At 42.5% G+C, this 24,559-nt stretch overlaps 1 protein-coding gene across 1 annotated transcript in view; it reads left to right on the top strand.

Annotated features, from left to right (window-relative positions):
• The first annotated feature begins 4,292 nt into the window (after positions 1-4,292).
• CACHD1 (cache domain containing 1) overlaps positions 4,293-24,559 on the top strand; it is a 222,622-nt gene continuing 202,355 nt past the window's right edge. The window contains exon 1 of the mRNA XM_004483667.5: positions 4,293-5,171. Within this exon, the coding sequence (XP_004483724.1) occupies positions 4,920-5,171 (252 nt within the window). The 5' untranslated portion in view covers positions 4,293-4,919. The remainder of the gene's footprint in view (positions 5,172-24,559) is intronic.

Genomic DNA, 24,559 nt, shown 5'->3' with positions numbered 1-24,559 from the left:
TTGGACACAGGGAGTCTTTCTGTGGCAGGAACCATGGCCAAGGAATAGCTCCAGGTGGTCTTTCACTGAAGTGGCTTTCTACCTCCCAGAATATGGAAAAGAAGCCAGCTTGATGAGGAACCTTGGTCCATTCTTCTTTAGAAGTTAATGAACAAAATTGTTAGTACAGCTCCTTGCACAGAGCTAATGATCCATAAATTCTCCTAAGTTTCCTTTTAAAATTCTTTGGACCAACATTTCTTGGGTTTCTACTCTGGGTGAGAAACTGTAGTAGATACTGTAAGCATGGCAGTGAATAAGGAAGACACCGTCCCTGACAGGAGATTCTGCTGTAGGTGGTCGATAGACTATACTTAGAGAAACATTAAGGAGAAAACAGACTTGCAGTTGGACAATCATAAGGCTGCTGTTAAGTACTGGAGCTTCTGGAAGGGGTGCAGATAGTGAGCAGGTGTCTCAATTTAGTCACACACTAAGTGTACAGGAGCACTCTGAGGAGAAGGTAGAGTCAGCAAACTGGTTTATGGTGGTCTAAGTTCTCCTAGGGACAGTAGGCCCACCTACAAGTCTTTTTAATCATTTTGTAGTTCAAATAGCCACATCGTCATTAGTGTTTTCTCTGTATAGAGTTAGATGATTGAACTCAATTCTTAAAGTTATAACAAAAGTGAGAAAAAAATAAGTCTATTTTCAGTAGTGCATGTATACTGGAATTAAAATGGAAAAGTTCCAAAGTCAAGTTAGTTTGGGGCCTTGGTGCTGCTCTCTGTGACAGACCATGTGTGTCCTCCCTTCTCCTTTCTCCCTGACTGGCTTTCTTAGCTTATTTGTGGTGTTTGTGCCCTCCTAACGTGAGCTGGCAGAACCACCCCTAGTCATTGGGTGCTTCTATGTAGCAGGTGCCGTGCATTTTGTAGTTCAAATAGCTACATGGTCAATAGTTCTCTCTACATAGAGCGCAAAATTGAACTTGAGCCTTAGTGTGACATTAAGACATTTTCATTAAAAAAAAAAAATCTGGATATTTGTTTACATTGTACATTCCAAGGTCTATGCTTGTAGCTACCATGCTGTATGGCTTTCCACATGGAAATCGGGGCCATTCTGGCCCTCTCTCATGCTCTGTCAGTTTTAACTACCACTTCTACCTTCTTTTTCCTCTTAGTATTTCATAATTTAAAAATACCGAGTGAAATTTTTCTTGGGCCAGCTAATTTTTTTGCACCATGCCTTGAGTGCTATAGGGCCTTGATGTCACATGCCCACCTTGGTCTAATCAGTTGCCTCCTTGGCAAACAATTCAGTGGTGCTGAGCAGGGGTTGATGAGTACGACAATTTCACTTGTGTGGACTGGAGGTATTTTTTTGTATTCTAACAAGTCAAACCTTTTATTGGTCTATTATGTACCAATATCTACATGTATATAAACCTTCTGTAGGACATCAGAGTAGTAGCTCAGAGTTTACAATTTATTATGAGGACATGGGTTGGCACATTGGTACCACCACCCAAAAGTTGTATTACCTTTGAGCACATGACTTTATTTCTCTAAGATTTTCCCTATTGACAGCATAGCAATAGTCATGTGCCCCTCCCTGAATGTTGAAAACCTACTGGATAGTACGTACTGGGTTAAGTTCCTGAACTCCAGGATGCATGAATTACCATTTTGGGGCACTTGCTAGCAATCTAGCAGTGGTTCCCAAATTTCAGTGTTTATAAGACTCATTTGGGGGATCCTGTAAAAAGCACATTCCAGGGCCCAAGTCACTTCAAAAAATTTCTGCTGCAGTAGGCCCCGGGTGGGTCTCATGATTTGTAGTTTATTACAAGCATCCCAGGTGATTCTGCTGTAGGTGGTTGATGGACCACCCTTTGACTTTTGGAGTAAGCACCAAAAGAGGGGCAATAACCTTTGTGGGGAGTGGGGTCAAGAAGGCTTCACAGAGATGACATATCCTCAGACAAGGGCTTCCCAGATGGAGAAAGGGGAAGGCTTTCAAGACCTTCAGAAAATGATTAGCCCAGGCATTCAGATGAAAGGATGAGGTTGTTTTCTGGGGTTGATGAGGTACTAGGGGGTGGGAGGGTACAAAGTGGCTACAAACTGGACAGAAAGGCATACATATAGGCCAAATCACAAAGAGCCTTGTCTGTTGTGTGGAGTTCATTTTTCTTTAATAGGGCCTCAGAGAGTGTTTAGGTTAGTGAATGACAAGTTTGGATTTGACTCTGAGGGATCATTTTGGTTTCAGCGCAGACAATAGAATGATGGGGTAGAGATGGTCTTAATGAAAATGAATGAAGCGACTGTAGTCATAATGCAGGTGAGCTGTAATAAGGAAGTGAAGTTGGATGATGGGATACAGATGGACAGCAAAGGACAGATGTGAGAGATACATAGAGAGCTGGAGTGGATGTGAGGAGTGAGATGCCTTGCTTGGAGAGCAGGCGACATCTGCCTAGACATGTAGAAGTCAACGTTGGAAAAATGGAGCTCCAGCTCAGAAAAGAGGTATTTAGAAGTTTGCAAAATCCTGGCATTTTGGTGATAACTGATGACAGGGGTTTTTGTAAGAATTCTCAAAAAGAACTTTAGAGAAAAAAAAGAAAATTGTACATAGAATTATAGTCTTGAGAAATGTACAAAGGATGCTCCAAAAAGGAGAGGCCATATAGAAGGAGTGTCAGAAGGATAGTAAGTGGCAACTTGGCAATGGTAATCTGGAAGAATCTAATACAAAAATGTAATGCTCACTGGCATTATTTCTGTGACTTAATATGTTTTGAGACTCACTGATTAACTATGGTATGCAAAGGCATAACTATAAAAATGGAAGTCATGGGATCATCTTTTTAACAAATATCAGCTCAACTCTGGGGATAGAAGACACAATTTTAGTTTTACCCATTTATTAATGCAAGAATCATTTTAATGATACCTACAATGAGTTTGGTGCTGCACTACGTGTGGATAATGTGGCAGTGAATGGACTGGTCCCTGCCCTCAACAAGCAATCCTCAGTTCCAGGAGGTGTGAGGGTTACATAAAACAAACATTGCACATACTGAATGATGATGGTGCTACAAAAGCTCCATGTGGCTGCCTCAAGGTGGTTATAGAATGGAGAGTGTCAAAACAAGAGAATATAAATGTGGCAGAGACCAAACTGATTGGGGAATCAAGGATAGAAAAAGGATCACAAGGAGGTGAAAAGGGCCAGGCAGAACGTGAGGGTTTAACACAATATATAGACAAGGACAAAAAAGAAGGTTTTGGAGTGAGGTGAAAAGAGCCCTAAAACCAGTTCTAGTCCTGCTGGCACTTCTGCTAGGTAGGCCTGGGCAAGTCCCTCATCTTCCCCGGCATAGTTCTGTTCTCTAGGAGCCTACAATCATCAACTCACGGTACTAGGAAAGGGGAATGACTGTCTTGCATTCCCATCTCACCCCACCCCGCTCTGTCCCCATCTACGGTTCCAAGTGCTTCCAACAGGTGATTTCCCAGGGCGCCTGCGCCAGGAGTCAGGCGCAAACAGGAAGGTTAACCTTCCATCCCCCTGCTTCTGTAAGTAGGTGTGTGGGAGGAACTCGGGTTCAGTAGTTTTCTTGCTTTTGATAGGATCAGATGGTTCATTTCCAAAGAGAAAGACCTGCTTCGTATTTAAGAGCAAGAGCCTCAGAGTCAGACGTGTGCTTAAATTCTGGATCTGCCTCTTATCCTTTGGGTGACCTTTGGCAATTTACTCCATCTCCCTAAGCCTCCGTCTTTGTTACCTAAAAATTCGGGATAAAGATACTTACTTCGTGGGGATGTTGTGGGGATTAAAAGATTATGTATACAAACCCCAGAACACAGTGCCGGGCACACAGTAGCTACTTAAAAAAAAAGTCTATGATGGAATGGGCGCTAGATATTATTAACATCTAAGACAGGGAGTGCACGCACAAAAGGCGGCCCCCTCCTTCCAAATCTCTATCACGCAGAAAGCCAACACCCCAGAACTTAAAGGGACTTTCGATGGGTGGAACCTTAAACACCTGGGACCCCGGAGTCCTCCGCGTGGGCGGAGGAGGTGAGAGCGGAGGTCGCTGTCACCCATAGCGGGAAGGGTGCAAATGACGCCCCCCTTTCACTCGTCTGGAGAGGAGCGACTGGTCTCCTACCCCTGGGCTTCTAGTGGGGCGGGGAAGTGGGGAGCTTCTGAGGCGGGAGCGAGGGAAAGAAAGGAGGGGCGGCTGGGGGAATTTCCCCGCCTCTATCCCTTGTTACATAAATCACCGCAGCCGTGGCAGCGGCGGCGGCGGTAGAGCAGGGAAGTGCACGGAGCCCGAGCGCAGCGTGGTGGCACTAGACACCTCCCTTTCCCCCACCTTTCTTTCTTTCAGTTTTTTTTTTTCAAACCACCCCCTCTCCGTCCACGCTCGGGTGACTGCTCCAGCCTCGCAGCCCGGTCGCCACTCCTCCTCCCCCCGGCGCTGCAGCCCGCCCTCGCCGCCGCCAACGCCGCCTGGCTGCGCCCGGACCCGGGGAAGTGAAAGCCCCACTGCTCGCGGCCCCGACTGCCGGCGGCGCGAGCCAGCGACCCGCACACCCCAGGCTGCGGGTGCCGCGGCTCTCGGAGACGCCCGCGGCGCGGCGGGGACCCGGCGGGGCGCCGGGGTCCCTCGGGCCACTCGGCGGCCGCTTCCTCTCCCGCCCGCCCCCGGAGCTCGGCGATGGTGGCCGCCCGCGCTCCCGCGTGGTAGCCGGGCGCCCCCTAAGTTTGGGAGCCGCTGCGGCGGCGCGGAGAGGAGTCGGCAGAAGAGGAAGAAAGTTTTGCGGGGTGCGCCGAGCGGGCCCTGGGCGCACCTCCGGTTGCTTCTTTCTCGCTTCCCGGCTCCTGGAGCTCGTCCGCGGGGAGCAGCGGCAGGCAGCATGACCCGCGAGCCGGAGGAAGAGGAGACAGCGGGGGCGGCCGCCTTGGCCGGCCGCTGCCGGAGCTGGCCCGGCCAAGCCGGGGCTGGGGCCGGGGCGCGACGAGCGCCCCTCTGGCTGCTCTGCCTGGTAGTGTGCTGGCTCCTGGGTGCCGTGGCCGACGCCGACTTCTCCATCCTAGATGAGGCGCAAGTGCTGGCGAGTCAGATGCGTAGGCTGGCGGTCGAGGAACTGGGGGTCGTTACCATGCAGGTAAGTGGCCCCTTTCGCGGCTCGGAACTTGCCAGGAATCCCGAGTTTCTCCTCTGCCCAGAAGTCTGTCTGGTTCCCAACACTGGTCCCCTTGACGGTGCATCCACCCCTCTCGTATGCAAAACTCCCTTTTCTACCCGATCCTCTCTGTCCTCTGCAGAGATCTCCCTGACTACACATGAACTCCATGCACTCTTCCATGCACTCATAGACCCCTCACATTCTCCTCTGCAGAGTCCTTTGCGCGGTGCCCACTTTTCCCCCTGCATAGTCCTGGTGTAAGCACCCGCTTCTTTATCTGGGTGAGGATTCTCCGGTTTCCTTGTAGCTCCTTCCTTAATTTGCACACATTCCCCAGCGGACATTTCACCCCACACCTCTGCAAACCCGCCTTTCCTCTTTGTGTATCCATCCCGGGGCAGTAGACCCCTCCAGGCTCGGAAGATTAACGGAGGCCCCCACTACCAAGGCGCACCGGTGGGCGCGGGGGAGAGAAGGCACCACAGCGTGCACAACTGCTCCGCGGCCGCCGTGGATCCCGGAGGAGAGCGGTCCTGGGAGTGGGCTCTGCGATCGCGGTCCCCGCTGGGCGGATTGGGGGAGGGGCTGGCCTGGTGGATTCCTGGTAGATTCCGGACTCTCGTCCTGTGTGTGGGATGTTTTTCGTTGCTTTCTGCCGTTGCCGCTTTCGGTTGTGCGCTGTCCGCTGTGTGATTTCTGTTCTGTGTGTGCTTTTTTGGAGGGAGAAGGGAGCAAAGTGAATAAGGTTCCCATTTCTCCAGGTTGTTCACCATGTCCGGCCTCCCCAGGAAAGGAAGTGGGGCTTACAGAAAAATTGCCCATGGCAAATAAGGAATCCTGAAGAAGGTACTAATAACCAACGGTAGTAAAAATTGCTAACAGCAGCCACCTGGAGAGTCTGCCCCGCCGTTATTTTAATCTATTTGGCCAGAAAGGCCCACTAGATTAGGAGAGGTTGTGATGGCATTCCGACTCTGAAATCTGTGCCAGATCATTCTTACATAAAATAACGTTCACTTGTGCAGTCTAACAACTATAATGGTGATGAATACGGTCTTCGAAAAAGCGAAGTTTCCAGGGATGTGTTCTTGGAATAGGTTTCTGATTTCCCTTCCTCCTGTGACCACCCCTACCACCTCCCACCGGGAGAGGTGTTTTGAGTCACTTTGGGATTCCGGTGGCCGACGAAATTTTCATACCACCCCTACCCCCAAAGGCCCCTTCCAAGATGATACTTTTCCTAAAACTGGTTCCCCAGACCTTTTTCACTGTAGTGAAAGACCATTGGATTTTTTCTTAAGGGTGAGATGAGGTTGAGGAGTGGATGGTTCGCTTGAAAGGTACTTTTACATTTATTTGCAGACCCTGGGCCCTGAAGTGCAATAATCGGATTGTACGCATTTACATAATAATAGATAAGCTTTTTAAGTAAGATGCATCAGTTAACAATCCCATTCTATGGGGATCTTTCAGGTTCAGATTCAGCTATAATTTTTTTCCATGTGTATTTTCTGATTTCTGATCATTGCTGACAGTTCTTGGGAGGGAAGTGACTTTTAGAGGAGATGGAACTAAAATGTTAGGATAAGACTAGAATCCCTCCCTTCCCCCCCATGTTGACTATTTCAATTCAGAGCACAAATAAAACTGGTGGGGTTTTTTTGTTTTGTTTTTGTTTTTGTTTTGAGTTCTTTTGCATTGTGGCACCTCTTTTTATAAAGGAGATTTAATATGTTACAGTTAAAGACCGTCCTTGTAGGATTCGTAGGAATGTGTTCCCTTTACCCCATCAGCAGGGTTGAACCTGGATCTTAGGTTGTGACCCGCCGACACCCGCCCCCTTTCCCTTGTAAACTAAGGATTTGCTTTTCCTAAGATGCTGACAGCAGTTTTACTGTTTCTCACCCATCTTCGACAAAAGGTGAAATCGGATCCCAACACATTGTCATTCAGGTAGGGATCCAAAGCAAATGTAGTTTTAAAAGGCTTCCCTGTTGAAAAGAAGACACTTTAGAAAAAAGCTCTGGTCAGTGGGGGGTTTGTGCCCAAATGGCCCTTTATCTCCTCCCAACTGGCCTCTTTCTAACACCTTGGCAATCTCATTGTGGAAATTGGCCTCCTGCGGACAGGGTTTTGTCAGCAAAATGTAAAGTGGCTTCTCTCCTTTTTTGAAAGGGGAAGCACATACTGTATTTAAAATCCTCTTCTTGAGCTGTACATTGATCTGCCACTTGCCTCCATCTGGGAAAATTGGGAAAAGAGTCTCTTTAAGTTAGTTAGACTGACAGCATTTTGGGGAAATACTTGTAAAAGAAAATTTAATGCAGGTTAGATGTTTGGTCTTTAGAACAAAGACAGTGAGCCTCACATTTTCTTCTGTAAACCTTTGGGATTTGTTCATTGAGTCTGAAATTATGTGGGTTTAGTTACCTAAATTGCAGATTATGTGGTTTGCCCTTGTGCAGTTGTGGATTTTACAGATGTGGCGCGAATCTGTTCAGAGGTAGCCTCATGCAGAATTGAAGGTAAGCCAGGTTCGATTTCCATATACAGATTTGGGGCATAAGGGAGGGTTCTTTGTGCAAAAAGGAATGGCCTCCTGCTTAAAGGATTGACTACTTTCATTTGACCTTGTCATTTGGAGTACAGTACAGCCCTTAAAGGACAGTACTTCATGTTATAGGAAACTTTCTGTAGGCTAGTTTATATGTTGCACGTCCATTTTCAAACTTTTAAACTGCTTCTGCTGCTGAAGTTCTCCAAGGGCAAATTTTTTATTTTGAGAAACTGCAAATTATCCCTCAACATAGGCCTCTTGTTTTGCAGCATTTGGAATGGCAGCACGTAATGCTCACAAGAGTTTGCAAGAGATAATATTTTACAAAATACAAACCAGACCTTCTTTCAGCACTGTAGTTACCTGTGACACAGTTTTTGTGCTTGTTGATAAAGAAGACGGTCTGAAAGCAGTTCCTCTGAAGGGTTTTCTTGGAAAGCTTTTCTAATGGAAGCGGTCTACTCATTTTTGTTGTTGTTGTTGTCCCTTCATAGTAGTTGGCACAATTTAAAAAAATCCTTAAATGTCTTGTGCCAACTAATTTTGTCAGTGCCCCGGGAAAGCTGCCGCTGAATGCCCCCCCCACACACACACCCCCAGCAGACCTCATAGACTTTTATCTATATAAAAGTCAGAAACCTAAATCATTGGCTCCTTGGGGGCCTGGCAGAGTAGAGCCATCAAAGTTACTGTCTGGGGAACAGTGAGAGGCTGTGTCCAGGGAGAGTTGCTTCTGCTTATTTTTAAAATTCATGTATCAGGTTTTTATCAAGCAGCATCAGGAACCCCACATTGGGTGACTGGAGACCTGGGTTCCAGTTTTGCCACTTAGGAGTTGGGTGATCTTAATCTGTAAAATTGGGGATGATGATTCTTCCTAGAGATTTTCCCTGTGTACTTAATGAACTAGTGTATGTGAAGTCACCTGTTAAGCTGGAACTGAAAAATGTTGATGGATGCAGTTGTTCTGAAATTGATGGGTAATTATTAATTGCTTAGTGAGCATAGAACACTGCTAGTTGGTCAGGTGTGGGGGTAGGGGAGGGAGCACAAAAGTATTCTAGCATAGCCCCTTAAGGAGTTTATAATTTGGTAGAGGAGGTACAATTGCATAGGTAACACAGTTAAGTAACAATGCCTGCTTGTTGGAAGGCATATCTGTCTCGGGATTCATTTCACTAGGCACTTATAAGGCCCATTTAACATTATATGACAATTCAGGCTTCCTAACAGCAAGGGCCTGGCACATGGCCAGTGTGCCCGCCTTGATGTTTGCTCTGACACAGATCGGCTAGGCTGGGCATACTTACTGTGAACTTGGCAGACACACCAGCAGGTTGGTCAGACAGCTGCTGAGTGGGGCCTGGAAGGGGGTTCCTTCCAGTAGGGGCAGAAGAGATACCAGAAGCCCAAACTGTAGCTTCATCTCAAATCGAAGAAAAGCCAGCAGCCAGGACAGATGTGACTTCAGGAACTGAGGGGCTCAGCTGGGGCAGAGGTCTTGCCTGACAGCAATGTTGTAAATAGTAATTGCAGCTGATGGTGACAGTGCAGACCTTCTTTGCATGCAGCAGAACATCAGTCCCTAAATTCATCTGCTCGTTTTTTTTGCATACATCAGCAAACTTCTGGGTGCCCTCTTATTCTACGAGGCAGCTTAGGTTACACTAGGCAGGGGATACAAGGTGAGTCAGTCTGACCCAGGCCCTTTGTCTCTCTATGAATGATGGAGATAGACCCCAAAAGAGGTGTGATGATACAGGGGGCTGGCAAGAGGCATATAGGCATTACAATGCAGTGCACTAGTGCAATGGTTAGAGATGGGCACATGGTATTATGGGAGCACACGGGACACATCCTAACACAAATGCTGGTCCTGCTAGCAGCAGCAGTCTTAAACATAAAGGGTAACCAAATCAGCTAATCAGCAGACATTTCTAATTCACTTTGGTGGTACTGGACAACATAGCTGGCGTATCTTTTCACCCAAATAGGAGAGCTGTGGCTTTGATTATTGTGCCACTTGATATGGTTCCCATTTCTTTTTTTTTTCATTTCTTTGCCTGTCACCACCTAGAGCTTCTGTAGTTATTGGACATAAACATCTTGATGGCTCTATTATAATTGCATATTGATTTGAAGTCATGTTTAGGAAAGATTTGTGTTTTTTCCCCTGAATCATTTATCAGGCATGGCATGGTTTATTGATTTGAACATGTTCTTATGCAATATGGAATGTTTTAGGAAAAATCACCTTCATTTACAAATAATGTGGTTTGATTCCATGCCCTGTGTAAATAGAAGCATTAGTGGAAAAATTGCTGCCTTGCTCTTCTGAAATTGGATGTTTGGGATAGAAGAAAATTGACCACTGATGGATGAATCTGGGTTGGGAAGAGCCCAAGAAAAAGCATGTTGAATGACCTTTGATTGCCTGTGCCTGCGCTCCTCAGAGCCTCCTCAACTTCCTCCATGCTAATGCCTGTCTGGCATCCTCACTTGGGCTTATGCTTTTCTTGCCAATTCTACTTGAGTCTGGAGGAGTTTGGGGGAAGGGTGGGAGATGGTTTCACACTTTAGAATTTGTTGGTGCTATTTCTGGGTGATGCTTGAGGAGTTCCTTCCTTGAGCTTAAGTGGATGAACAGAGAGGAACCTTGCAAAACTCTGGAATTTTGGTATTACCTTTCACCAGGAGTATGATTTATTTTAGATCTGCTTGAACTTGTGAGAATTTATTAAAATTCAAAATATGAAGGGACAACAATTTTGACACAGCCAATTATTAAGTGTAACTTCTAGCATGTTGTTAAATCTCTCTGGACTTCAGTATATCCATACCACATATAATTAATGGGAGAAATATATTTTAAAATGTATAGCACAGGGCCAAGCTTAGGATCAGTCAATCAACATAAATATAAAGATGGGAGTGTCAGGGCACAGAGTCTGGAAAGCAACAACCATGTAGCTCCTGAACCTGAATGAAACCTAAATCTAATTTCCGAACCCACAGATTTCAGTGTGGTCGTTGGTTTCAGTCCTCTGTCCCAGGGATTTCCAAAATGTGGTACACAGGCCTTGGAGCATGTGCAAGATCATCCTTGGGATATATGAAGGAAATAATAGAGCTGCTATTTATAGTAAAGGTTTTTAAAAACATGAAGAAATAAAATAGTGTAAGAACTCCCGTGTACCCACACCCACTTAAATACTTATCAGTTCGGGGTTGTGCTCGTTTCTTCTCTACCTCTACCTGCTCTTCCCCACTCCCAGATCATTTTGAAGAAAATTCCAGACATTTCATAATTTCATCTGTAATATAGTTCTTTTATTGCAATCTTAATGTCTGTTTTATAATGTGCATTATATATTGGTATAGGAGTTTATATTATCTGTAACTTATAAATAAATATATATATTTTGGAGTGTATATGCTTATTTTTTTATGACAATGTCCCTGAGAAAAGCCATTGCTGTGCCCTGCCTCCCCTCTCCCCCACACCTTTACAATTAGCTAATTCCTTGCCCAGCAACTTCCTCTTTAGCCTTCCAAATATAAAGTCCAAGGTTCTTTCTTTGGGAAGCTCCTCTGCCCCGCCACCCCAACACACACACCTTTTTTTATCCCTTATGCTGCCCTGTCCTCATTGTCATGCCTGGCTTTCCCCACAAGGCTTTGAGGTTTCTCCTTTTCTTAGTGGCCTCCCACAGTCTGTGCACACATATTTGACTGACAGCGGAGTGGACCACGGTGAACGCCACATCTTCTGCTTTGATGGGGGAGTGGACCACCGTGAATGCCACATCTTCTGCTTGTTCCTGTTCTCTCTCCCTTCTGCTGGAGTGGGAAAGGGACAAGACAAGAAAAACTATGTGTGGGAGAGAAGGGAAAATTGATGAGAAAGAACTGGACTGTATAAAAACTTGTCTTCTGCTCAGTCTGTCAGCAGTTATTCAGGGGGTGCATTCATGCTGTCTTAGAGGCTGGGAGTGTGCAGGAGAAATACGGGGCATTCAGTTCCTGCCCTCTGAGACCCCAAGGCTTGTCAGGGAGGTTAAACCCATTTGTGTGATTCCAGACATTATAGAAAGAAATGCTAAAAAAGGAGTATACCTGGGATTCCTTAATTTAATGTTTACAGGGGTTAGACAAAATGAGTGAAGTGGGCCAAATGTAGGGGAGCAGGGAGTGAGGTTGACTTCAACCAACTAGGGGACACAGGTCCTGGCTGAAGGGGGTTAGGCCTTACTCATATCTTCTGATTGTGGCAAAGTGGGGCCACTGTGGTCAATTTAGGAGAAGCTAGAAATCTGGTTTTTATATGAAATCTCTTTATTCTTAAAATTCAGATTTGGAAAAAAAAACCATGTAGGCCAAACAAAAGTTGTCTGCATACTAGACTGAGTCAGAGGCCACCAATTTGCATTGTCTGGATTCATGTCATTCTGTTGGTCTCCAGGAGATAAACCAGTGCTGGCGAGTAAAGATTATAAAGAAGGAAATTTCTGTTTGTTTGTTTGTTTTAAAGATTTATTTCTCTCCCCTTCCCCCACCCCACCCAGTTGTCTTCTCTCTGTGTCCATTCACTCTGTGTTCCTCTGTGCCCACTTGTATTTTTGTCAGCGGCATCCAGAATCTGTGTCTCTTTTTGTTGCGTCATCTTTCTGTGTCAGCTGTCTGTGTGTGCTGCGCCACTCCTGGGCAGGCTGCACTTTTTTCACACTGGGCGGCTGTCCTCACAGGGCGCACTCCTTGCACGTGGGGCTCCCCTAAGTGGGGGACACCCCTGTGTGGCACGGCACTCCTTGCGCGTATCAGCACTGCACGTGGGCCAGCTTATCACACAGGTCAGGAGGCCCTGGGTTTGAACCGTAGACCTGCCATGTGGTAGGCAGATGCCCTATCCGCTTCCCAGGAAATTTCTGTTAAATATAAAGAAAAAGTTTCTAAGACAATTCTGAAATGGATTGCCTTGAAAGATGAGCGCCCTGTCATCATAATTACTTGAAGAAATATTTATTAAATGTTTATTTTGTACCAGGCACAATGTTAGGCCTAGGATATCCATGGGTTAATTTTGGATTTTATAAATATTATTAGAGAGGAGGTACCAGACGTGAAGAGGTAGTACATCAAGGATGTTAACCTGTTTGGGGCTGGACAGGATTATGGAATGCCTCCCTGAGGAAGTAGAATGAATAATAATAGGTTGGTCAGAGAGTGGCATTTCCAGAAGTTTCCTTGGTGAGGGAAAACTTAGCAACTTCGAAGAATGGACAAATGACTGTAAGGTTGGGAGTTTAAAGAGTTAAAGAGAAGGCAGAAAGGGCACAAGAAGAGGCTTGAGAAGTAGGATTCTCAGGCTGTGGATCCTTCATGTCTGCGGAGACTTGTTATGTAGCAGGTAACAGAACACCTGACTCACTGGCTTGAACAATAAAGGAACTAACTGTCTTATACAGTTGAAGAGCCTGGGGTAAATATTTGGACAGGACTATACTAGGACTCAATAGCCTGCCCTGTTTCTCTCTCTTTGCATGCCTACCTTCTTCAGAGGTTCTCCTCTCTATTTCAGGAGGGCTGGCAGTAGCAGTGAGTTGGGAAGTAGCTGCTGTTTTCCTTTGTATTTCCAGGGAATATGCTCTGCGAAGAGGAACCAGGAATCTGGAAAGAGTGTGGTCCCTAGAAAACTCAGCTGAAGTGATTGAGGTTTCAGACCCAGCCGCCAGGGCCTCCCCGTTTCTAGGCTCTCCCTCCTCCAGTCTGTGTCGGGAGCTGCTTTGTGGTCTTCCTGTGTGTGGCCCACGGACAGGCTGGTTGGCTGCCCACTGTGGTTCACCTTGAAGGGTTGTGCAAATCCAGCTTGGGCAGGCCTGCCCTCCAGGACCTTTTCTCTCTGATGTCCCAGATCCTCAGATCCCTGGGTGCCGCGAGAGCTGGGAAGGACCACAGAGGTAGTTGAATCCATGCTCCTCATTTTCCAGATGAGAAAATTCAGGTCCAGTTGAGAAATGGGTCTCTGGAGATCATAGCAGCAATAGTAGTAATTGAGAACTCAAGTCTTAGTCTCCTGACTCTTGCTTTCTGAGCCTTTTCACAGTACACTCCTCTAAGAGCCTCGCTGTTCCAAGAGAAGGTGGCCTTAAAATGTAAAGGAAACTTTACTTAATTGTATTCATTCCTTTTTTGGGGAAAAAAATTTTTTTTTGTCTTATTTTATGGCTGAGACCTTAAAGCTGATGATCTAATTTAACAGCTGACTAGACTTTTTAAAAAAAAATTGTTTTCTAAATTCCTAGAAGTCGATGAGTCCCTGAAGAAATAAAAAAATTCTGCGGTTTACTAGAATGAGGTTAGATATATTTTTTTAAAAGAGCAAATTTAAGTGGTAATTAGCTATCTATAATTGTGAACTTGTGCCACCAAAGTAATTTTTAATAAAAAAAAATAACCAAAGTTCTTCAATTTGTTTTTTTATATTTGTTGTTTGTTTACTTAAAAGCCAAAGGAAGAAGTTCTATCTCTAATTTTTGGGAGTAGTTCTGTTTCTCTCTTCTGTTTAATATATGAAGTTACTTCATTTTTTATTTATTTTTTGGTGAAAAGTGCAATAATATCACTTTGAAAGGGGTTGTTTGATTTGATAATGAAATAAAATACATGTCATCTGAATGCCTCTTTACCTTGTCCTTTGTTCTGAGGTCACAAGTAGCTTTTCTCTACTTCAGATTTATATAGTCTGAGTTCTGATTGTTGATTTCTGAGTACATTACAGTTTGAAAAGTTCCACTACCTAAATACCAGAGTGGATCAACTGAAAAGTAAGCTTATGGTCCATATTTCCCTGGAAATAGTGTGCTTTATTGTAATAGTAGGGTGGAAGCACTGGAGTAAAATCTTATCTATTGTACGTGATGTTTTAGTTCACTTCCAACTATAACAATCATTTTAAGGCTTAGTCAAAGCCCAAGACTGCAGCAGTTCTCTGCTCTATTCCCATCGGATTGTTTTGTTAAATTTTATTTTTGTATTGGAGTATTTTGAAAGATACTTCCAGGCTGTGGTAGAAGGGCAGTGAGAATGCGTGAGCCGTTAAGAATGAATCTGAATTTTTAATTAGGCTTTGAGTTGTTTCTTCAAAGTGTAGAGACATCATTAGTGATGTAAGTCTTGTTGCATTAGCAGAGACTGACATTTTACTTCAAATGCAGGGAGTGCAGCTGTCCTGTGCAGATAAAAGTTGCCAAGTGTGGAATAGCAAGGTGGATTGGTAGATAATTAGCTGTCCCACGTTGCTGCAGTGTGGAAGAAGCCTGCCAGTCATGGGCAGGAAGGAGGAATTATTAGCAGGAGAAAATCCAAGTGTGTCATAAAGCAATTTGGAATCTCTTCAGCTGTGGCAGAGCTGATAAGGCGAATGTGAAGGAAACAACACAAACAGTCTAATATATAATGGCCAACTTTTTTTCTTCACTTTCTTAAAAAAACAAAACACAAACAAAACAATTCAAAAGAGGAATGGCTGAAGTTGATGATCCATAAATACACTGATGTACAGATTCATCAGCCTGCCCCAACTCTATATATAAAATAATTAACCCAGTTTAAAATAGTCTTCATGTATCCATGTCACTTGAAAATAAGATGAGTTTTCCACACAGGGGAAAAAAATCACCAGGCAAGCCATAAAGGCTTGGCAGTTACTATGCTATGTGTAACCTTGAAAGGATATTTAAAGAATAAATATGGAAGTATATTATCTCTCTGATATAAAAGTACACTTTTAATGGGCTGAAGTTATTTCTATGACCTTAATAGTTGTGAGATATACAGTATACACGTGCACATACATATAGGTATGCGTATATATATATATCCACATCTGTATATATGTATATGTGTGTATATAGTTAAACATACTTAAAATTGTTTAGTGATCATCACATTTGCCTATGAGAAATTAGAGGTGTAGAAAGATCTCTGCAGAGTTTTTTATTCTTCCTCAATCAGTTTCCTATTTACTTGAGATTTCTTGGGACAATTTTGTCCACATGGGCTGCTCCCTAAGCTTTCTGTTTTGTATACTGGGCTCCTTTGCCCTAATTCCATCTGTTTTCATTGATTGCCAGTCCCTCCCCTGTAGCCCAGAGAAGAGAAAACTGCCCTTGGCCTTTGCAGAAGCCAGTTGACTGTTTTTCTCTTTACTGCTTGTTCTGCTCCCTACCTAGAGGGATGTTGATCACAGGGTTACCCTAGGGGTTTCAGAAAAAGCCTAGAGAACTGAGATTTTTGACAGTCTTGACCTATTTGACCTAAATTGGCTTCAGTGACCCTCATGTGAAGTAAGGCATTTGCCCCCCTAGTTTTGGGTGGACTAGACTGTATGCTGATTGTGAACCAATCGCATTTGTTATGGGTGTTTTACAGTTGAAACCTTGGGGATAGAGAGTGTAAATTCAAATGACCATAAAAATTCTAGAAGAAAATATAGGGAAACATCTTCAAGATCGTGTGTTAGGTGGTAGTTTCTTAAACCTTACCCCAAAAGCATGAGAAACGAAAGGAAAAATAGATAAATGGGACTTCCTCAAAATTAAACACATTTGTTCCTCAAAATACTTTGTCAAGAAAGTAAAAAGTTGGCCTACAATGGGAGAAAATATTTGGAAACCACCTATTTGAAAAGGGTTTGATATTAAGAGTCATGTTGTATAACGAGTCATACAACTCAATGATAAAAAGACAAGCAACCCAATTAAAAATGGGCAAAAGACTTGAACAGACATTTCTCCAAAGAGGATACAAATAGCACATAAAAAAGGTTCAACTTTGCTATCAATTAGGGAAATGCAGATCAAAACTACAATGAGATACTATTTCACAGCTTACAGAATGGCCATCATAAATAACACCAGAAAATCACAAGTGCTGGAGAGGATGTGGAGAAATAGGAACACTCCCTCACTGTAGGAATGTAGAGTGGAAGACAGTTTGGTAGTACCTCAAGAAGCTGAATATAGAACTGCCATAGGATCCAGCATTTTGTTATTAGGAATATATTCAAAAGAACTGAAAGCAAGGACATGAACTAACATTTGCACATCATGTTCATAGCAGCATTATTCACAATTGCTAAAATATGGAATCAACTGATGAATGGCTAAACAAAATATGCTATATACATACAATGGAATACTCTTAAGCTATAAGAAGAAATGAAATCAGGATGCATATGGCAACATGGATGAACCTTGAGGATATTATGTTCTGTGAAATAAGCCAGACACAAGGGCAAATATTTATGGTCTCACTAATATGAACTAAATATGATGAATGAACTTATGGAGGTAAACTCTAGAGTATAGGTTACTAGGAAGTAGAATGGGGCTTGAGAATGGGAGCTGATGCTGTGTATGTAGAATTTTTAATAAGATTTATTGTAAAAATGTGTAAATGAATAGAGTTGGTGGTAACACATTTTATTTAGTATAACTAACACTGCTCATTTATAAATGAGATTGTGGCTGAAAGGGCTAGTCTGTGGGCATAAATGTTAATTGAAAGGAAACTAGAGAATAATCTAGGGTGTGTATAAAAGTGATTTCAGTCATGGATGAAGATTGTGGTTAATAGTATAAATATAAGAATGTTTTTCTTTTACAAAGTGTTAAGAAATGGTGATACATGGGAAAATTATAACTAATGTAACTTATGGACGATACTTAACAGTAATATTGTAATATTTTTGCCACAGTGACAAGAAATTATATCAATTCTAAGAGACACAACTATAGGGAGGTATAGGGAGATATGGGATTTTTCCTTTTGGAATAATGAAAACATTCTAAAATTGACTAAGGTGATAACAGCACAACTCTGATGAAAATGACAGCCACTGAGTATATACTTTGAATGGATTTTATAAAACGTGGGACTGTATAACCCAGGGAATCCAGAGGCAGAAGATGGACTGTGGTTAACAGGACAAATATGACAAATGTTTTCTCATGAGCTGTAACTAATATATAATACCAATACAGGGTGTTAATAATCAGGTGGTTTGGGGGCAAAATACACCAAATATAAGATATAGGTTATAGTTTAATAATGTTTTGAGGATGTTCTTTCATAATTTGTAACAAATGTGTCACAGCGATGCAAGGTGCTGGTGGTGGGGTGATATATGGGAACCCCATATGATGATATACATGTTTGTTTAAAAAAAGTTTACAAGGGGAAGCGGATGTGGCTCAAACGATTGGGCTCCTGTCTACCATATGGGAGGCCCTGGATTTGCATCCCAGGGCCTCCTTGTGAAGGCAAGCTGGCCGTGCCCACCGGGAGCTGATGGCCCGTGCCCACAGAGAGCTGATGGCTGGCACCTGCGGAGAGCTGACGGCCCATGCCCAAGGAGAGCTGGTGCCGCAAGGTGACACAACAAAGGGAGACAAGCAGACACAGAAGAATGCGCAGCAAATGAACACAGAGAGCAGACAGCAAGCAAGTGGCAAGGGTGGGGGGTAAATAAATAAATCTTTAAAAAACAAGTTTACAAGTTTTACTATACATTGTTTATGTTCATCTATGAATGATATACTTCAATAAAATTTTATTTAAAAAATGTTTATTCAAAATCTTTGCTCATGTTTTAATTGGATTGTTTGATTTCTTGATTTTTTTCCTAACAATTTAATGATTTCTATTAGATTTGAAGAGTGTGCAACTATCACCCATCAACTATTTTTTTTTATAAATGCTTTTTAAAATAAATGCTTATTCATTTATTTTCCCCCCTTCTCCTCCTCCTACCCTGCTGTTTTTGTTGTCCGTATTGTCTTCTCTTCTCATTTTCTCCCCTCTGGGATTCACTGGGATTCAATCCTGTAGACTGCTGATGTGGAGAGAGGCTCCCCGTCAATTGCACCACCTCAGATCCTGGTTTTTTCTGTTGCGTTTCACCATGACTCTCCCCTTGACTCTCTTTTGTTGCATCATCTTGCTGTGTGACTCACTTGCGTAGGCACTGGCTCACCACACAGGCACTTGTGCTCACCATGCGGGCACTGGCTCGCTGCGCAGGCACACTTTCTCTTCCCAGGAGGCCCCAGAGATCGAACCCAGAGCTTTATCACTTGAGCCACATCTGCTTCCCTATGCATCACTGTTTTTTGTAACTTTTCCATCATCCCCAGAAGTTCCCATGTGCCCATTTATTGTTGAAATTTGAGAATTCTTATATTCAGATGTACTTTTTATTTTCCTTATGAGTGCCAGATTTAACTATTATAAGTTGATTTTTTTTTAAGTGACACTGTTCTCACAGGACATTTGCTTTAATTGCTTAAAGAATAATGACATCCAGATATAGAAGGAATAAATTATAATTCAGGATATATAAAAGCCTGCAAAAGAGAGTTGTGGATTTTGAGTTGTCACTAAAAGCAGAAGTTAAGTGGCATGTGTAGATTCTTAAATTTAATCAGTCACTCTGTAACTATTGATTTATCTCCATGTTCCAGCACTGCTGTAGGTTCTGGGGGAATAGTGGTGAACAGAACAGATGGAGTCCCTGTCTTTGAGGAATTTACCTTCTATAAAGTGGGGTTCCTCATTAAACATGTAAAAATGAAGCTATGTTGGATCCTGGTAAGGTCTCTGAAGGAGATAAAGTAGATGAATGTGACATTCAAGGGAGGCCCCTTCTGGGAGCCAATACTTGAACTGAGGTATGAATGCTGAGAGCCAGGAGCCGTGGTGGAGCTGGGGGAAGGGTGGTAGCACCAGGCTCTGAGGAAGGTGTGAGCTTGGTGAGTTTGAGGGGCTGAAAGAAGGTACTGAAGGAGGGTGGGAGTGGAAGAAGATGAGAAGGGAGAAGATCGTTGTGCAGACATAAGGAGTTTGAATTTTTTTCTGGCTGAAATGGGAAGCCTTTGGAAGGTTTAGAGCATGAGTGAGACGTGGTTGACTTTTGCTTTGAAAATACCCCTCTGGTGTGACTTGTCCTGGGTGTTTGGGGTGGATTTGGGGGACGGAGATGGAGGTAGGGAAACCAGTTAGAGAGTAATGAAGGTATTTCTATTTCAGGGGAAGCTGGCATGACTATTACCTCAGTTAAAAAGGATGAAATTGATTTACACCAGCAAAGGCCCACTGAGCCAAGTCCACGATCTGAAAAAACAAAGGACAGCTGCCATGGAATAAGGACTCAAGAAAATAAGGCATTTCAATGTAGAAAAGATGCAATCTTCATATTTACAGATACCCGCTGCTAAATGGTTGATCACTGCAGCACTCTGCAATAGAAATGCCAAGCTTGGGGGGAGTACAGTCAGGATCCTGGCTCACCGGCTGTGTAACTTGCGGCAAGTCCCTTCTCCCTTTGTGACCTCAGTTTTCTCACTTTATGACTAGAAAAATAATAAAAAATGCCCCAACCCTGGGCTGTTGTAAGGGTATCAGTATATGTGTGTCGCACACCCATCATCGACACATCTATTAGGATGTTTTCAATTGTAGGTAACAACCCGTCCCATCTGAAATGCCTTAAAAGATAAAGGGAGTTTGTTGGCTTACATAACAGTAAGATTTAGAGTGTGAGCTTCACAGTCTGATCAGGGCCCTGACTCCGTTTTCTCACGTTTTTATTCTTGGTCACCCCTTGGGTGTCCCCAGGTGGCTTTGCCTGTAGTAAAATGAGTGCAGTGATTCCAGACTTCCAGGAGTGCATCAGACGAGGGCACCTCCCTTCCCCACCCATTGAACAACCAACCCCTTGGGCTTCACCTTGATTGAGCTGTGCTGCTTTGAACCATTTACTGTGGTTAGTGGCACGCAGGAGGGGGGGATTACATTGGATTATGCCAATCAGGAACTGGGAATGGGATTGGTTCCACCCACATCTGACTGCTTACATCCAGTGGTTTAGACAGCAGGGAGGTAATACTCAATGTTCACTATCATTATTATTGTCACCATTCCAGTGCTAGGGAATAATTTTGGCTAAAATCATAGTTATGTTGGACTCCTCTCCCTTTAAAAATTTTTATTTGTATTTACTGAGTACCTGCTGTGCCTAATCTCAAGAGTGATACTAAATATCAGAAGCATATGATGATTAATGTCAGTTTAAGTATCTGGGTCTGCTTAATCTATGTGGTTAGTAGAAGAATCCAAATCAAATTAGTTTAGAAGGCCATTTTAATATTTTTTTATATTAAAATAAATTTTTGACATTTTGTGAAGTGGTTGTAGTTTGCAATTGTCCAGGCTGGTGGGTTTACATGTTAGACATATTGCTACAGATTCATCTTAACACAACATAATACATTTTGTAGATTGAAAGAATAATGTTCCTAAGCACCAGTGGCAGAGATTTCTATATAATTTGTGTTTTTCAGTTTTTTTACCAATTCTAATTCCTTTTATGGCTGTGTCTGTTCCATGATGACTTTTGGAAGATTTCTGAAGAAAATTGTTACTTTAGAATGTGGTATTAAATAGCCTGCATTAGGTTCAGTTACTTATTCAAATGAAATAATGGTTTATACCTTCTCAAATGGACATGAAAAAGATTTTTATTGGATTTTAATGAATGATTTTTTTATTAAGACATTTACAGTTTTTAGGACAATTAGCATCTATTTTTGCACAGCATTATCAAGAATTAATTTCATAGGGAATTTCATTGTGAACACAGTAAAACATCATAAAAGAAGTGAAGTATAATTCCTTTTTCAGTTTATACCCCAGAAGTTTGTCTTCTATTTGATTTGAATTGAATTATTATAGGACTTGCATTTAACACAGTGACTTTCTTGTTTAGTTTTCATTTAGCACTGGTGCTTATATGTTATTAAAGATATTGTGGAGGCCATTTCCCAAAACATCTGTATTGAATGAAGAGATAGGACATTTATCATATATCATATCATATCATATAACTGCTAGTGTGTGTATATATATATATATATACACTATATATATATCATATCATATAACTGCTATTGTTCCTCCACCCATTCATTCTTTCAATACACAGTGTACCCACATTCTGCCTCTTTCAGTGGATTTAGGTATCTTCCATTTCATTATAACTGGCTTTTATACATTGGTTCTCTTAGTTATGAGATTAATTTAGTCATTCTGTAGACTGACATTGGAATATTTATTATTTCTATGATCACATTAGAATTATATAAATGCCCTTTTCTTCAAAGCAGTCACGTCACTATATAACACTTCTAAAACCTTAGAAAGGATTCTTGGGTGTAAGCAAGCTAATCAGTAAAATTAACTAATTAATGGAGTAATTCCTTCATTTAACATATATTCATTTAATGCCTACTGCAAGGCAGACGCTCCTGTAGTTGCTGAAGATAGAACAGCGAGCATTCTACTAGGGCAGGCATTCTACTGGGGGAGATCAGCAGGCTGGCTGAAAGGCAGGGGATGAGGATCAGTTCAGGGGAATTATGCGAATGCCATGCTCAAGACTTGCTGGAGGGATGCAACTAGAAGACCCTGTTTAGAGGATTAAATCTTTTCAGGCTAGTCTGTCCCAAGCTGTATTTCTTAATTATGGCATTTTTCAGAAGACTCACTAGTGGCCTGTAAACAATGAGTGCTTTACTCTTCCTCTGAGTGTTTCCTGTAAACCCTCAACTTTGTTTTTAATTTCTTTTTCTTTTTTCCACCCAAGCTTTCAGACTTAGCCTATGATCCATTCTCCCAGTACTGCCTGGTCACTAAGTGAATGCTTACCTTCTTGTAGGTTTTACAGCTGTGCTTTTGAAGGTCGAGTGAGTCCTTCAATCTGAAAGCCATTTTAAAGTAGTACAGAGGCCTTCCCTGGAAAAGGCAAGGGATGCGAGCAGTTCCAGCAGTTCCCAGCTTACAGTTTATCGCCTAGCCTCCAAAGCTCATTTCTAAGTCTGTTGTTTGGAACAACATTCACCCAGCGGGGGTTAAAAGGAGGTCAGTTCCCAGGCCAACCCCCAAAAGCCTATTTATAGAATTTTGGATTTTATTTCAAGCTCCCTCTTTATTCTTCACCTCTAGGTCCTCACTGTAAAAATTGGGGTTATATGTCCAGTGTTGCTGTAAAGGTTAAATGTGATAAGGTCTGCAAGAATATCTAGCTTCCTTTCCTTCATGTGAAATTGGATACTGCTGGCTTTTTAGAATTTAATGCTACACCCCTCACCTCTAGGTTTGGAGCCGGTATAAGGGTCCTGGCTATGTGTGAGGATGAGAAACGAATAGGATAAATCGCCACTGTTGTTAAGGACAGGGGCAAAGGAAATGTTATAATAGTTTTAGCCACTGTTTATTGAGCACTTACTACGCACCACATCATGTGCTAGCAGGTTCCGTGTTGGCCATTGTTATTTAACTCATTTAACAGGCATGACCCAGCTTGTTGCCAAAGTGTCTGTTCCAAATAGCTTTGGTCACAGGAAGAGGTCCCTGGGTTCCAAGCAGCTCTACCTCAGCTCCTGATTACTTCTCCCCAGTTTTGTCAGTTTAGTTTCTGTTTATAGATTGAGCATAACTATTTGGGAATGTTTTTAAGCAGTTTCAGCAAAAAGGAAGATGCTTTTCAAATTCCCAAAGGGCAGAAGCAGCCTTCTTGATGGTACTGCAGGTCTGATTGGGCCTGGTTTCTTCTTGAAATGCCTTCCTGTGATGTTATAACTTAAAAGCTGGATGGCCGTTTGATCCAAGCCTAGGATTTGTTGGCTACAGGGTTTTTGTTAATAGAAAACACTCCTGCATCTCTAGGGGGGAGAAATTAAAGCACATACTTCTTCCTCTTTGACCTTCGAACCCTTGCCATTTATATCAAACACGCACTGTGCGAGAAGGCTAAATTAATAATCTGTGATGGTTTCCTCTCTAACAAGCCTCGCTTTAAACCTGGCATTTTCTCCTGAAGCTGAGGAGTTCCCTTCTTCTCAGATGTGTGTACCCTTCAACATCTTATAGGAGGAAATGCACTTTGTGGGAGGAGCGGTGCTTTGCTAACTGTTCTCCAGGGAGTTTAAAAAATATTCTGCCTTTTAAGAGCGATTAAAAAGTAGTTATACAAAGGCCAAGTGATTTGGTGGCTCAGAGCTCTGAGCTTCAATTGCTTTATCTGTGAAATGGGGGTAGTAGTATCTACCTCAGGATTGTGGTAAAGACCAAATAAAATAAAAGAATGCATATTAAAGTGTGTTATATTTTGCTTTTCACTTATAACTATTTGTTCTCAAAGAGGTCCACAAATACTTGATGGTGCTGGGGATATATGAGTAGAACAACACTTTTTTCTTTCAAAATATGGGACTAGATGCTCCTGCCACTTAATTTTTAGTAAACTTTGAACCCTATGGAGTTCCTATGTAAAAAAATTAAAAGATGATATCTAGAAGAAATTTTGCTTAATTAACTTTAAAAAAAGAATAAACCTGTCTTATAGTCAGTAGAGACCACTATGATATAAATTGCAGTATTAATAATTCCTTAAGTTTGTCACCTTATTTTAGGGCTTAGGGCAGGGTTACCCTCAAATTGTCAGGACTGTAAATATTCAGTCCATGAATGCCATGGTTCTCTATGCAGTAACTCAAAGTAGTTATCTTTCTTCAAGAATTCACACCTTTTTTTTTTTTTTTAATAATTAACAGTGAGACGCTGTTGAAATCACAGACTCTTCTGAAAAGAATTTTCCATAGTTTTCTTTCTTGACCAAACATGGTTTAAAGTCTGGAACTCCCCTAAATATTTCTCTATGAATTTTAAAACATGGTAATTGTTTTTAGCAGTT

This window comes from Dasypus novemcinctus, chromosome 9 (assembly GCF_030445035.2).
Source record: "Dasypus novemcinctus isolate mDasNov1 chromosome 9, mDasNov1.1.hap2, whole genome shotgun sequence".
NCBI classification, from domain to species: domain Eukaryota; kingdom Metazoa; phylum Chordata; class Mammalia; order Cingulata; family Dasypodidae; genus Dasypus; species Dasypus novemcinctus.
Note: the sequence above shows the minus strand (reverse complement) of the source record. Positions and strands in the feature narration are given on the sequence as shown.